At 54.2% G+C, this 13617-nt stretch overlaps 1 protein-coding gene across 1 annotated transcript in view; it reads right to left on the reverse strand.

Moving 5' to 3' along the window:
* Positions 1–430: 430 nt before the first annotated feature.
* LOC115618304 (olfactory receptor 14A16-like) overlaps positions 431–13617 on the reverse strand; it is a 118894-nt gene continuing 105707 nt past the window's right edge. The window contains exon 2 of the mRNA XM_030509742.1: positions 431–594. Within this exon, the coding sequence (XP_030365602.1) occupies positions 431–594 (164 nt within the window). The remainder of the gene's footprint in view (positions 595–13617) is intronic.

Here is a 13617-nt window from a genome sequence, read left to right on the forward strand (position 1 = left end):
AGATTAGATATAAGGAAGAAGTTCTTTACAGTGAGGGTGGTGAAGCACTGGAATGGGTTGCCCAGGGAGGTTGTGGATGCTCCATCCCTGGCGGTGTTCAAGGCCAGGTTGGACAGAGCCTTGGACCACGTTATTTAGGGCAAGGTGTCCCTGCCCATGGCAGGGGGTTGGAACTAGATGATCTTAAGGTCCTTTCCAACCCTTATGATTCTATGATTCTAAGCACGGCACCTCTCCTTGTCGGCTCCTCTATTACTTGCAAGAGGAAGTTGTCTTCCACACAATCGAGGAACCTCCTGGATTGCTTGTGCCAGGCTGTACTGTTCCTCCAACAAATATCAGGATGGTTGAAGTCCCCCATGAGGACAAGGGCCTGTGAGTGTGAGGCTGCTCCTATCTGTCTCTAGACAGCTTCATCCACAGAATCCTCTTAATCAGGCGGTCTGTAAGAGATCCCCACCATAATGTCCCCCATCGCTGTTCTCCCTTTGACCCTGGAGAAGTCTTCCAACGAGCAGGTGGTCGTGCGGTCCTTTATACCATATTGTGTCTGGATGTCGATCAGATAGCCGTTGCCCCAGCATTGTGCAACAACTGCGAGCAGCCATGGGCTGCATCCGTGAATCGCACATTTCAGCAGGTTTTTATCTGCTGCCCAGTTTGTTCCTGCAAGGACATTCCTGTTTGCTTTTTGGTTCCTGCAAGGACATTCCCATCCGCTTTTCGTTTCGTGCCAGCATGTTCCAGCCCGGTTGCCAGAACTGAAACATCCCAGCCTCCTGCCTGTGCAAGGGCGCGCAGCAGAATCAACAGAGCTGAACGCACAAGTTGTTTCAGAGAGCAATAAAGTCTCTTCCTGAGGGGTAAACGGTCTCAGCACACCCGGTACAGTTCAGAGCTCACAGAGAGTGATGGTTGAGACAAATACCTGTTTTACATATCAGTCTTACACATGCACACACGCACGCATGCACACACATGCACGCGCGCACACACGCACACATGCACTCACATGAACATGCACACATACACACACGTGCACACAGATGCACACACACCCGCGCACACACATGCACGCATGCACACGCACATGCACACACACGCGCACACACACACGCACACACGCACACGCTCACACACACGCACAGGCTGGGACTGGGGGGTCTGTCGGTCCAGGGGCCTCTCGGGGGGTTCCGCTGGTGGCAGCGGAACTGGGTTTGTTCCGCTGGTGCAGCGCCGCCGCCTTCTCTTTTGCAGCCGGTGCTGCCCAGCCCGCCCGCGGGCATTGCGCTCGGCCCCGACACCCCCCACAGCCCCCAGGCCCCGTCCCCAACGCAGAGCCGGAATATTGCCAGGTGGGAGAGACGGGCGGGCTCCCGGCCACGAGAAACAGGATCCAATGAAGGCGGACAGTAAAGGAGAGCGGGAGGGAGGGACGGGGAGACCAAGTCCTAGACCAGAACCCGAGAGAGAAAGGGAAGGAGAATACAGAAAGAAACAGGGTGTGCGTGTGTTTACACAGAAGCCTTCCCTCCAGGGTGGGAGGGAGGGGTTTGGGGCGGGTGCTGGGCCAGCGGGTGATTGCTGCGGAGGGAGGGCGATAGATACGTATGTACATACATACATACATACACATACATAGATACATAGATACATACATACACACATAGATGCATACATAGATACATAGATACATAGATAAAAACATGAATGAATGAATAAAAAATTAAAAAAATTAAAAAAACCCCAAAAACCTCGAACCCGGATTCAGTAAAAAGAAAGAAACAGATGAAGGAATGAAAGGATGAATTCATGAATTTATGAATCCATGAACGAATAATGCACCGACTCAGCAACGAATCTATTAGGTGGACGGACGTGGTGCAGAGTTAAATGGCGGGGGGGGGAGGTGAGGGGCATGGAGCAACAGACTCTGCGGGAGCTCTGCCTGCAGGGGAGGGGGGTCACGCCTTGGACCCCCGGCCCCGAGGGCAGAGCTGTGCTGGGTGGGAGAGGAGTCAAGGCGGCTTGCTCAGAGGAAGGGCTCTGCATACAAGGGCTCACATGGGTAGTTCTGAATTCTCCCTGCCACAGCAGTTCTGGGTTTAGCTTTCTCCTGTTCCCAGATCATATCCCTGGAGATTTTCCTGCTGGGAGGTATTTCCCTGTGTCATGTCTTTTCCCCATGAGTGCTCACAGACCTCATGTGAACCTCTCTGCACTCACCTTAGTCCTCCCTGTTTTAAGGGAGCTGCCTGGGCACGTGTTCCTGTTTGCAGGTGGAAAAGGGCAGGTCAGACCAAGGCTGATGGATGATGCTGGTGCTGTCCATAGGCAGAGGAGTGGCTGAAGGCACTTCAGGGTGCTCATATCAGACCTGCTGCTCACCCAAAGTTCCACCTCAGGAGTCTCAGAGATTTGTTCAAGCATGAGAGCTCCTTTTCATTTCTACCCCCAAATTCATCACAAATAGGAAACTGAGAACACAGGCTCAGAAAAGCTCCTTGTCTTTATAGCAACCCCTGCCTTCAGCTTCCCCTTGGAAAGTCCCCTTGGAAATGTCCTGGGGTGATCTGGAGCTATGAGTATCCCTGACCCTGTAGCACCCTCTCTACAGCAGCAGTGCCCTTCGGCTACCCTGCTGGGGTCAATCCTTCCCCCCCAACTTCTCCCCGAGCACCGTGGGGAGCTCCCGGGCAGGCTGAGTGCTGACTCTGACAGGCAGCAGAGTCCCTGCCCCGGCACACAGCCCCTGGGGTGCAGGGACCCTGCTCGCAAGGACAGCGCTGGGCACCCCTGGCTGCACACCCACATTCACACCCTGCAGCCAGCCCCGGGACAAGGGACCTGTCTTGTCCTGTCCCTCGCATGAAGGAAGCCCTGCTCTAGAGTGACTCCCGGAGCACCCCTGGGTGCCCAGTGGCCATGGGCACGATGCTGCCGCCATCACAAAGCCGTGGCGGTCGCTGTGGAGACGCCCATTGTGACAGGGGCCCCCCCGGTGAGCGTGGGCTATTTAAGGAGCGAGAGCCCTGCAGGAACCAGTGCAGAGGAGACCCCTCCCTGGGGAGGCTGCATCTCCCCTGGCTGCCCTGCGCATCCAGGTACGTGTTCTTTGACTTTTCAATCCTGCTTTAGTGTTCGCTTGAAACACGTTGTGGGTGCGTGCTCTAAAGGGAGGAGAAGCTGTCAGGAGATGTGCTGGTGCCATCGCAGCTGGAGGAGCAGGGGAGAGGTGAGGAGGAGGCCCTGGGCTTGTTCCTGTGCTTGGAGCTCAGCTCTGGCTGCAGAGGTGCTGGGGGCGAAGCAGGAGCCTTGTGTGTGCAGGAGCTGCTGGTGTGAGAGGTGCTGAGAAGGTGTGAGGGCAGGAGCAGCCCCTGGGCAGTGCAGCTGCTGGTGCTGTCCCTGGGAGCTCAGCACAAGGGGACCTGCCTGGCTCCAGCAATGCGCGCAGAAGCCCACCGGGCATTGCGGAAGGCAGGAGGGGTCCCGGTGGGCTCTGGTAAAGCCCAGGCCAGCGCCGGGCATTGCGGAAGGCTCCAGTGCTCTGCTGGGCTCTGGCAATGCATTCTGGAAGGTGACAAAGGCCCTGGCAGGCGCAGGCACAGCCCAGAAGCCCACCGGGCATTGCGGAAGGTGGGAAGGAGCTGGTGGGCTCTGGCCACCCCTGCGCAATCCTGACTGCGGCAATGCCCGCGGGAGCCCCTGTGCTCCCACAGCACCAGTGCCAGGGCAGGAGCTGTTGCTGGGCCTTCCCTGCCCTTGGCAAGCACTGCCCCAGCCCCAGCAACACTCGGGAGCTGCGCTTCCTCAGCCAAATAATGCTGCTTCCAGCTCCGTGCCCATCCAAAGAGCCGAGCTCCAAGAGTGCAAACGTCCAGCCCCTGCTGCCACAGCAAAGGGGCCAGGACAGGGTCAGTGTTTAAAGCCAGCTGGGAACTCAGCACCAGCAGCCGCTCACTCAGCACCCGGGTGGGATGGGGAGGAGAATGGGAACAATGTAAAACCCGTGGGTGGAGATGAGAGCAGGTCAGGAACTAAAATAAACCACAATGTAATATTAGCATTATTGTTATTAATAATAATGGAAACATCAAGGGGAGAGAGATGGAACCAAAAGGGGAAAGAAAGCACCAATAGCCAGCAGTGATGCCCAATACAATTGCTCAGCACCGGCTGAGCGACACCCGGCCAGACCTGAGCAGTGACCCATCCCTTCTGGGTGACTCCCCCCAGTTTCTATGGCCTGAGGTGTCATGGGCCCACCGGGCTGAAAGGATTTATATTAGAGTGTATAATTTATAAATTTGTATGTATTATAAAATCGTATCTCTCATTATAATAAGAATTAAAATAACATTTTATATCTTCTTATAAAAACAAATGAGGGTTAGGATTAGGGTCAGGAATAGGGGTTATGGTCAGGGATAGGGTTTAGGGTCAGGGGTTAGGGTTTGATTTAGTCCATGGCATCACAGCAGGGAGGGGACAAGGACATGAGGAGTTTGAGGGATCCCAGTGTTATTTTGGGGGCTCTGGGCATGTTTCAAGGTGTCCATCGGGTGTTTGGGCGTGATTTGGGGTTTTTTTTGAGGTGTTTCAGGGGTGCTTCTGGGTGTCCTGTGGGGTGTTTTGGAGTGGTTTGCTGTTCTGGGGAGTGTTTTGGGGTCGTTTTGGGTGTTTGAGGGGTGTTTTGAGGGGCCTTAGGGGTATTCGGGTGCATTGGGGGGTGGTGTTTGAAAGGTATTTCAGGGTGTTTGGGTTTTTTCAGGGGGTGGTTTTGGGGTGGTTTGTGGTGTTTCAGGGGTACTTTAAGAGTGTTTAGAGGCTTAGGGTGGTGTTGGGTATGTTTGGGGGAGTCCTGAAGTGTTACAGGGTATTTTGGGGGTCGTCTAGGGTGTTTGGAAGCAGTTTGTTGTGGTTTTTTTACGTTTGGACTGTTTTGGAGGGTGTTTTGAGGGTGTTTGTGGATATTTTGGGATGTTTGGGGGAGTCTTGGGAGGTTTCAGACGTGTTTGAGCGTGTTTTGGGGGTGTTTCAGGATGGTTTGGGGTGTTTCAGGGTGTTTCACAGTCTCAGGGCAGGTGAAGGCCGTGGGACACAGCAGTGGCGGGTGCTGCTCTGGTACCACAAATTTGCATCACTCCGCCCACAGTGGGGGGGGGTCTCCGCAGGTGACCCCACTATAGCCCACTATGACCCCCGTGCGATCCCAGTTGCCCACAGCATGGCCCCACTTACCCTCAGCACAGTCCTGGTAGCTCCCAGTATATCCCAGTCACTCCCAGTCAGCTCAAGTGCTGTCCCAGTTGCCCCCAGTGCAATCCCAGTCACCTCCAGCATGAACCCAGCACAGTGCCAGTCACTCCCAGTTCATCCCAGTGTGATCCCAGTTACTCGCAGTATGATCCCTGCATGGAATCCCAGAGTCGGGGGATGGTTTGGGTTGGAAGGGACCTTAAAGCTCATCCAGTTCTAACCCCCTGCCACGGGCAGGGACACCTTCCACTAGAGCAGGTTGCTCCAAGCCCCTGTGTCCAACATGGCCTTGAACACTGCCAGGGACGGGGCAGCCTGTGCCAGTGTCCCACCACCCTCACAGGGAAGAATTCCTTCCTAAAGCCTGATGTAAATCCCACCTCTTTCAGCTTAAAGCCATTCCCCCTTGTCCTGTCACTGCACACCCTTGTCAAAAGCCCCTGTCCAGATTTCGTGTAGGCCCTGTTTAGATATGGGCTCAGTAAGGTCTCCCTGGAGCCTTCTCTTCTCCAGGCTGAACACCCCCAGCTCTCTCAGCCTGTCTTCATTGGAGACGTGCTCCAGCCCTTGGAGAATCTTTGTGGCCCTTCATAAGCCCATCATTCTAGGATCACAACAGAAGAGAGGTTGGAAGCGACACCAGGAGGTCTCAAGTCCAACCTGTCAGGAACAGGGTCAGAGCAAGTGGTTCAAGGCTTGATTCAGTCCCAGTTGGAAAACCCCAAGGCCAGAGACTGCACAGCCTCTCTGGGTGACCTGATGCAGCACTTGCCTGAGCCTATGGGAACAAGGTTTCCTTATGTCCTGGCTGAACCTCTCCTCTGTCACTATCCCCCATTGCCTTTTGTCCTCCCACCAGGCACCATGGTGAGGAGCCTGGCTCTGGATTCTCCATGTCCTCCTTGCTGGTACAGGCAGCCAGTCCCCAACAGCCTTCCCTTCCCAAGATCTCAGGTCCCATCAGCCTTCCCTTCTCCGGGCTGGACAAGCCCAGCTCCCCCAGCCTCTCCCCACAGGCAACGTGCTCCAGTCCCTGCCTGTCCTGAGGGCCTGTTGCTAAACCCACTCCTGCTTGCCAATAGCGTTCCTGGATTGGGGATCTGAAACCTGGATGGAGTATTCCAGAGCATCCCTTCCCTTGTTCTCCTGCCGTGCTCCTGGTCATACAGCCCGGGATGCTGCTGTCCTCCCTTGCTGCCAGGGCACACGCTGCCTCCTGTCCAGCTCCTGCCCACCCAGACCTTTGCCATGGGCTGCTCCCAGCCAGGCAGCCCCAGCCTGTGCCAGTGCAGGTGAGTCCCCTGCAGGGACACCTGTGTCCCCTGCTCTCCTCCCCAGAACACCCTGAAAGAGAGCTCTGCAGCCCCCCCATGCCATCCCATCTCCACACACCAGCACAACAGCCCCAGCCCTTGGGCTCCTCAAGAGCTCTTCCTGCTCCAGGCACAGAGCAGCCATCCCAGAGCTGGAGCAGCCAGAAAGTTGATTTCATTCCCCTTCATTCCTGCCATGTGAGGACGTATCACAGAGAAGAAGTTGCTGCAGGATTATTTATTTCTCTTCACTACAGTGAGAGACCCGCATTGACACAAAGTCTGTGGGTCAGACAAGGGCAGATGCTGAAGTGCGAGGGGATGAAAACTGACACTTCTATGAAGACAACATCATCACAAGTGCAAAAAAATGTAAAGCAGGAAAGCCAGACTTGCCCTGTCATGACCTACACTGGGAGCCCTTTGCAGAGGAAAGCAGGCAGTCTATGGCTGCTGAAACACATCCAGTCACCACTATCCTCAGAGCACCCCTGAGCTCCCAGTTCCTCAGGCTGTAGATGAGGGGGTTCACTGCTGGAGGCACCACCGAGTACAGAACTGACACCACCAGATCCAGGGATAGGGAGGAGATGGAGGGGGGCTTCAGGTAGGCAAATGCTGCAGTGCTGACAAAAGGGGAGACCACAGCCAGGTGAGGGAGGCACGTGGAAAAGGCTTTTTGGCGTCCCTGCACACAGGGGATCCTCAGCACGGCCCTGAAGATCTGCACACAGGACCCCACAATGAAAACGAAACACCCAAATGCTAAACAGAAACCAGTAACAAGCAGCCCAAGTTCCCTGAGGTAGGAGTGTGAGCAGGAGAGCTTGAGGATCTGGGGGATTTCACAGAAGAACTGCTCCACAGCATTGCCTCGGCAGAGGGGTAGTGAAAATGTATTGGCTGTGTGCAGCAGAGCAGTGAGAAACCCAGTGCCCCAGGCAGCTGCTGCCATGTGGACACAAGCTCTGCTGCCCAGGAGGGTCCCGTAGTGCAGGGGCTTGCAGATGGCCACGTAGCGGTCGTAGGACATGACAGTGAGGAGATAAAACTCTGCTGAAACAAGAAGAGAAAGAAAAAGACCTGTGCAGCACATCCCAGATAGGAGATGGCCCTGGTGTTCCAGAGGGAATTGGCCATGGATTTGGGGACAGTGGTGGAGATGCAGCCCAGGTCCAGGAGGGAGAGGTTGAGCAGGAAGAAGTACATGGGGGTGTGGAGGTGCTGGTCGCAGGCTGTGCTGGTGATGATGAGGCCGTTGCCCAGGAGCGCAGCCAGGGAGATGCCCAGGAAGAGCCAGAAGTGCCAGAGCTGCAGCTCCCGCGTGTCTGCGAATGGCAGGAGGAGGAAGTGGGTGATGGAGCTGCCGTTGGACATCTGCTGCTTCAGGGTATGGAGCACTGTTGAAGGAGGAACAGGCAGTGACAGGTTAGGGGAGACTTCTCAGGATAAAACCAGTCAATTTCTCATGAGATTTCCACCATTCCCCCCTGCCGCCAAGTTCAAATGCATTTTCCTGTTTCTGGTGCTGGTGGCTGAGTGTGCTGGGAGAAGCACTGTGGCTCCCAAGGACTCAGCTCTGCGCTGCTGCAGGGGGTTCAAGAAGCTGCTCTGTGAAAGCTCCAATATCCATGAGGGATGTCGGATGTAACAGAGGTTCAGTGTCTGCACTCACAACTATGAAGATTGTGGCTGCAGAGCAGAGCCTCTGCGTGACTTGACCGTGATTTTGTCTGAGAAGTTTCTCATCTGACAAGTCCAATATTTAGGTGTAGAAATCCTAATTTTTGTGACTGAATGTGCAGCCAGTATTAAGACAGGACTGATGAAAGGGCTCAGCAGCCTCCGGTTTAGTGCATAGTCTGGAGAGCTGCAGAGTCCATCACTATTGTTCCCAGCTGCCCTGCACTTGCCCCTGTGATGCCCCAAGTATTACTGCACACACAGATAACTCTGAAACAGAAAACAGAGAAGAGACAAAGAATGAGATCAAGAACAAGTGGACTCTGGTGCCAACCAGGGAGCCCTGCTGGTTCAAAGGGCAGAACTTCTCTCTCCCAGCCCAAGGTGCAGCTGTGATACACAGAGCAGGGGACAGCCCTTGGCAGCAGAAGCAAATGACTCTGAGGGCAGAGTGCTGACCCCCAAGGGAAGGCTCCGCACTCGCGAGGACCCTGCGGGAGAGCTGTGCCTGTCTGGGGGCAGGTCGCAAGCCCAGCAGGACAGGCAGAGCAGACAGGCAGGGAACTGCAGAGGAGATGTTCTAGAGAGACAGTCAGCTCCTTGCCCAGCAGAGCATGGCCAGCAGCCACCTCCAGTGCCAGACACCAAGAGAGCTGCCTGAACGCACCCTCCCCAGGCCTGGGCTGCACTTTCCCCCCACTCCCTGCCCATGGCTCTGCTGCCTGGAGCTGTCCCTGCCAGGAGCTGCTGCTCTGTGCCCAGCTCTGCTCCCTCTCAGTGCTGCCAGAGCCCATCCCATGGGCTGTGTGCTCAGCTCTGCCCTGCACACCCCTCCCGGCAGCAGGGCTCTGCCCAGGGGCATCTCTGCCTGTGCAGGCTCTGATGGGAACCTCACACCAACCCTGGTGAGGTTGGAAAACTTCACTGATGCTGTCTGTGAGACATCATGTGCTGATTTCTGATGCTCCCTGGTTTATTCACCTCTAACAGTAACTATTCTAATAGATTTAGAATTTTAGAGCCTTCTCCTGAATTGAGACATTAATTTCTATGTCCAATTTCCCACCCAGACAACGCAGAGCAGAAGATTGATAGAACAGGCTCCTTCCCTTTCAGCGAGGCTTTCACAGCCTTGCTGTGCTTCTTGAACAATCCCTGCCTGCACCCCCACATGCACCTCCACAGCCATCCCTGGGAGAAGGCAGCCCTCATGCCCTGTCCCTCAGATGGTGCACAGGGAAGCCCTGCTCTGGAGCACATCCTCCTCCTTATCTACACACAGAAACTAAGAGAGTCCTCCTGACAGATCCCATGGACTGTCCGAGGCAGCAGCTTGAGGAGATCCCTGCAGGAACTGCAGCTGCATTGCCCTGCACCCAGAGCCTTACCACGCACAGGGCTGGGAAGGTTTCTCCTGCACGGAGCTCTCAGCATCCTCCACTGCCAAGTGCCTTTAAGCTCTCTGAGGCTCGCAGGTCTGCCCTCGGTGCCTGCAGGCAGTGCCCCAGCCCTGCTCCTGGCCAGAGCTGTCTCTCTGCAGCGCTGCCCGCTTGCCAGCATCTCTCTGCGTCCCAGGAGCCCGGCCCAGCTCAGCAGCAGAGGCCCAGCCCAAGGTGGCACTGCCTCTGCCCCTCTGGGCTCCCTCCAGGGCTCCCTGGGGCTCCAGGGGAACAGCACGGGAAACAGCCTGAAGCAAGCACTGATGTTCCCTCCCTCAGCTGGGAGACACACTTATTTCTGCAGTGTCATTTCTCTGCTGAGAGACAGAGTTTGGTCTCAACATCAGCTTTTCTTAGAACTGTAGGACCATTTAATTCAGAAAAGAACTTCAAGTCCAACCATTAACCAAACACTGTCAAGTCCACCACTAAGCCATGTCCACAAGTGCCATAACTACATGTCTTTTAAATACCTCTAGGGATGGTGACACAACCACTTCTGTGGGCAGCCTGTTTCTTCTCCCATCATTAGACAGGACAGGCAGACCAGGACAGGCAGGGATCTCCTTTACTCCTGCTGAAGGAAAGGATTCAGCCTGGTTAGTTGAGGCATCTCCTCCTGGGACTGTAGCCCTGGGGCTGGAAGGGGACTCAGCTCCTTCCCAGGCTCACCACTAACCCACAGGAGGTGGGATTCCTCCTGCCTCTGCTCAGGTCTTCATTAAAAAGGCACCTACATGTGAGCTCCTTGTCTCAGCTCTCATGGTCATTAACAGTGATGAAGGCCAGGAGGGAGGTGCCCAGTTGCAAATCTCTGCTGACATTTGGCATTAAAGGGCTGGTCAAAGTTACATGCAGGTAATAGAGACAGGTCAAAGATACGTGCAGGCTGATATAGAGACAGGACAATATCTTTGGGAATATTCTTGTAGTACTCATAGGCATCAGCCATCACTTGCTATCAGCGGAGCTGGGTCTGTCCTTTCTGCCACCCATTCGCTGCAAGCATTGAGTGAACACAAAGTACATGACTGCAGAGTCTTTACTCACCTCCTTGATGATTCAAGTAAGGGACAGCCCAAGCATTTTAACTGTGTGCCTGAGTACATGTGGCCTTCAGAGACAGCATCCTCCAAGCACAGTGAAGAAGGACACTGGACTCTGTGAGGCATCATTTAAAATGCTGTTGCTTAGATCTAGCTCTGTAAGGGGAGAATTGTACAGATAATCTCATGTCCCTTTGATGGCTGGAACCCCAGGAGGTGTAGCATGGAGACAAGAAGGATGAGGAGGATGGATGCCCCCTCCATGAAGGGGAAGCTTGGATTTCTGGAGGTCCTCTATGTGACAGGGAAGAGGTCGGGTTGGCTTTTGTCACTGAGGATCAGAGGAGTCGGTAAGAGGGACATTGTGCTCATGGTTACAAACTACTTAATCAGGGAGGGGAAACAGAAAAGGTCTTTTGTCAGCACCTGAGGAAGTCTCCAGGTTAAGGAGCAGGTTCCTATGGAACTGGAATTGCCCCGGCATTCACTGGCCAGGCAAAGCAAAAGGGTGCAACAGTCTGGAGGGTCCTGGGACAGCCTAATAACACAGATGTAGGGCGGGCCAACAAGGGTGATGCTCCCCTGGACCTGCTCCTGGCCACCAAGCAAAAGCTGGTCGGGATGTGTCCATCAGTGTCAGCCTAGGCTGTCATAAGCATGCAATAGTGGGGACTCAGATGCCAAAGAGCATGAGGAAGGTCAGCAGCAGTGAACAGACTCTGGACTCCAGAGGAGAAGACCTGGACTTGCTTGGGGACTGATCCAGGAGGTTCCATGGGAAGCAGCTCTGATGGTGAAGGAGCATGAGCAAGTCTGACAGGCCTTACAGGACAGCCTCCTCCCAGGACAAGAAGGTTGTCTCCGAGTACCCATGGAAAGCAGCATTCCTCTCAGGAGAGAGCTGTTGGCATTAAATGATAACAGTCAGCAAAGACAGAAGCAGCACTGGTCCAACAACTTCATGCCAGAGGTTACCCACAGTGCAGTTAGAGCTACCTTCTCAAGTAAGAGTGAATGACAGCAATAACATTAAAGAAATGAAGTTTCTCAGCACCAAGAAGTGCTGTGGAACAATAGGCCACCCGGGGGGAGTGCAGATCAGCCCAAAGCTTTGTTTTTCAAGAAATGAACCCCAAAGGAATGGCAGCAAATGAACTCCTGGAGCCTAAGTGCAAAAGCACTGCGACCTGCAAGAGCACAGAGGTGCCTCAGGGAAGTCCTCCCCTCACACATCTGGATGGGTTTCCTCAAGTGGCCTTTCTAGGATCCATCAGTGGTGAATGGAGAAACATGGTCACCCCCTGAGGAAGCCTTGAGAGCTTCTTAACTCTTCAGTTAGTTACTAGTGGCAATGAGCAGTGTGTAGGGAGGTGAGAGAGGGTGGAGGGAAGTCAGCAAGAAGCAGGGGGATGGTTCAGGGCTTTAACAAATCCTTACAAGCAGGACTGAGCCCAGCAATGGAAAGCAGTTGATGTCTGTAGGTGGAGGAGGAGTAGGTGTCCCTTGGAGTGTGGCTGCAGACCCTGGACAAAACAGAGGTTACCCTGAGAAGTTTCCCTCATGGGAACATGCCTCAGCATGGCACATGGGGAATGCCCACTGCTGGGGGTGCCTGAACACTGCTCATCATGCCCCATGAGCTGACGTTCCTGTCTCCCTCTCCTGCACCACCCAAACTTGCCTGGAATGCAGGAAGCATCCCTGAGCCTGGGGAATGCAGGAACCTCCTGGAGTGAGGTGTCGCTGCTGCAGGGGAAGTGCAAAGGTTCTGGGAGACACTGGTGAGTGCGGGCAGAGATCGGGGTGTGCTCAGCAGAGAGGGTGCTATGGGCAGGAAGCTGTCCCAAATGAGGTGCCCTGTCCCCAGAGCATGGGGCACCTTGCACCCAAGGACACCACCTTTCCTTTTGGCTCTTGCCAAGAAGTTCTCAATCCACACCATTGGCTTTTTCTATTGCTGTCCCATGGTACTTAGATCTCTATATTGATGGCATCACCCATTCCTCTAGAAGCCTCCTTTAGGTGGCCTTGCTGAGGGATATTCACTCCACTTGCTGAACTGACACTATAGTAGCAGCCTACAACTACTTGAAGAGGGGTTTCAGAGATGATGGAGGTTTTCTGGCTAGTGGAAAGAGAAGGAAACCTCTACAAAGTGCAACTGCAAGGGTTCAGACTGGATGTGAGGAAAGAGAAATGTCACTCCAAAGGTAGACCTGTGGTGCAAGAGGTCACCCAGAGGGACTCTGGATCAGCCTATGGTTGTTCTCACCATCAGACACCTGCATTTTGCCTTTGTCTACCTGTAATCACAGCCTCCAGTTACTTGCTTTAGCAAGTCCCTGGGGAGGCTTTGCCAGTAACAGCCCTCAGTGGGGCCCATTAATGCTGAAGGGACTTGGGGCTTTGTTTCTGACTTGGACTTCTTGAGAGGTTTCTTCAGTCTCCTCTCAGTACCTGAGGATCATGGACTCAGCCCAAATACACCAATGGGGCTCATTAAAACCCTGATGAAAACCCTGTTGTTTTTTTCAATTCTTCCAGATTGTCTTCCCGGGAATTGGGAACATTTCCAAGTGCAGGAAGATTACAAAAAGCTTCTGATAAAAGTTATTTGAAAAGGTTTATTTAATTACTTTTCAGTTTAGAAATTTCTATTCCATTGCCATTGATGCCGAGTGTCTCTTCCCGAGGCCTGGACAGGCAGGAAAAGCAGCCCTTAAGGTCCAGCACTGCACTGAGCACCTTGCTCCTCACCTCCCCACCCAAAATTGTTCTCATCTTCCAGCTGGGGCTTGTATCACTTCTCCTCACACCCGAATTCTCTGTTGAACCTGGCAGCTGGATGGTGCAGCTCCTGTGCACCAACTCCCGCCT

This window comes from Strigops habroptila, chromosome 20 (genome assembly GCF_004027225.2).
Source record: "Strigops habroptila isolate Jane chromosome 20, bStrHab1.2.pri, whole genome shotgun sequence".
Taxonomy (NCBI): Eukaryota; Metazoa; Chordata; class Aves; order Psittaciformes; family Psittacidae; genus Strigops; species Strigops habroptila.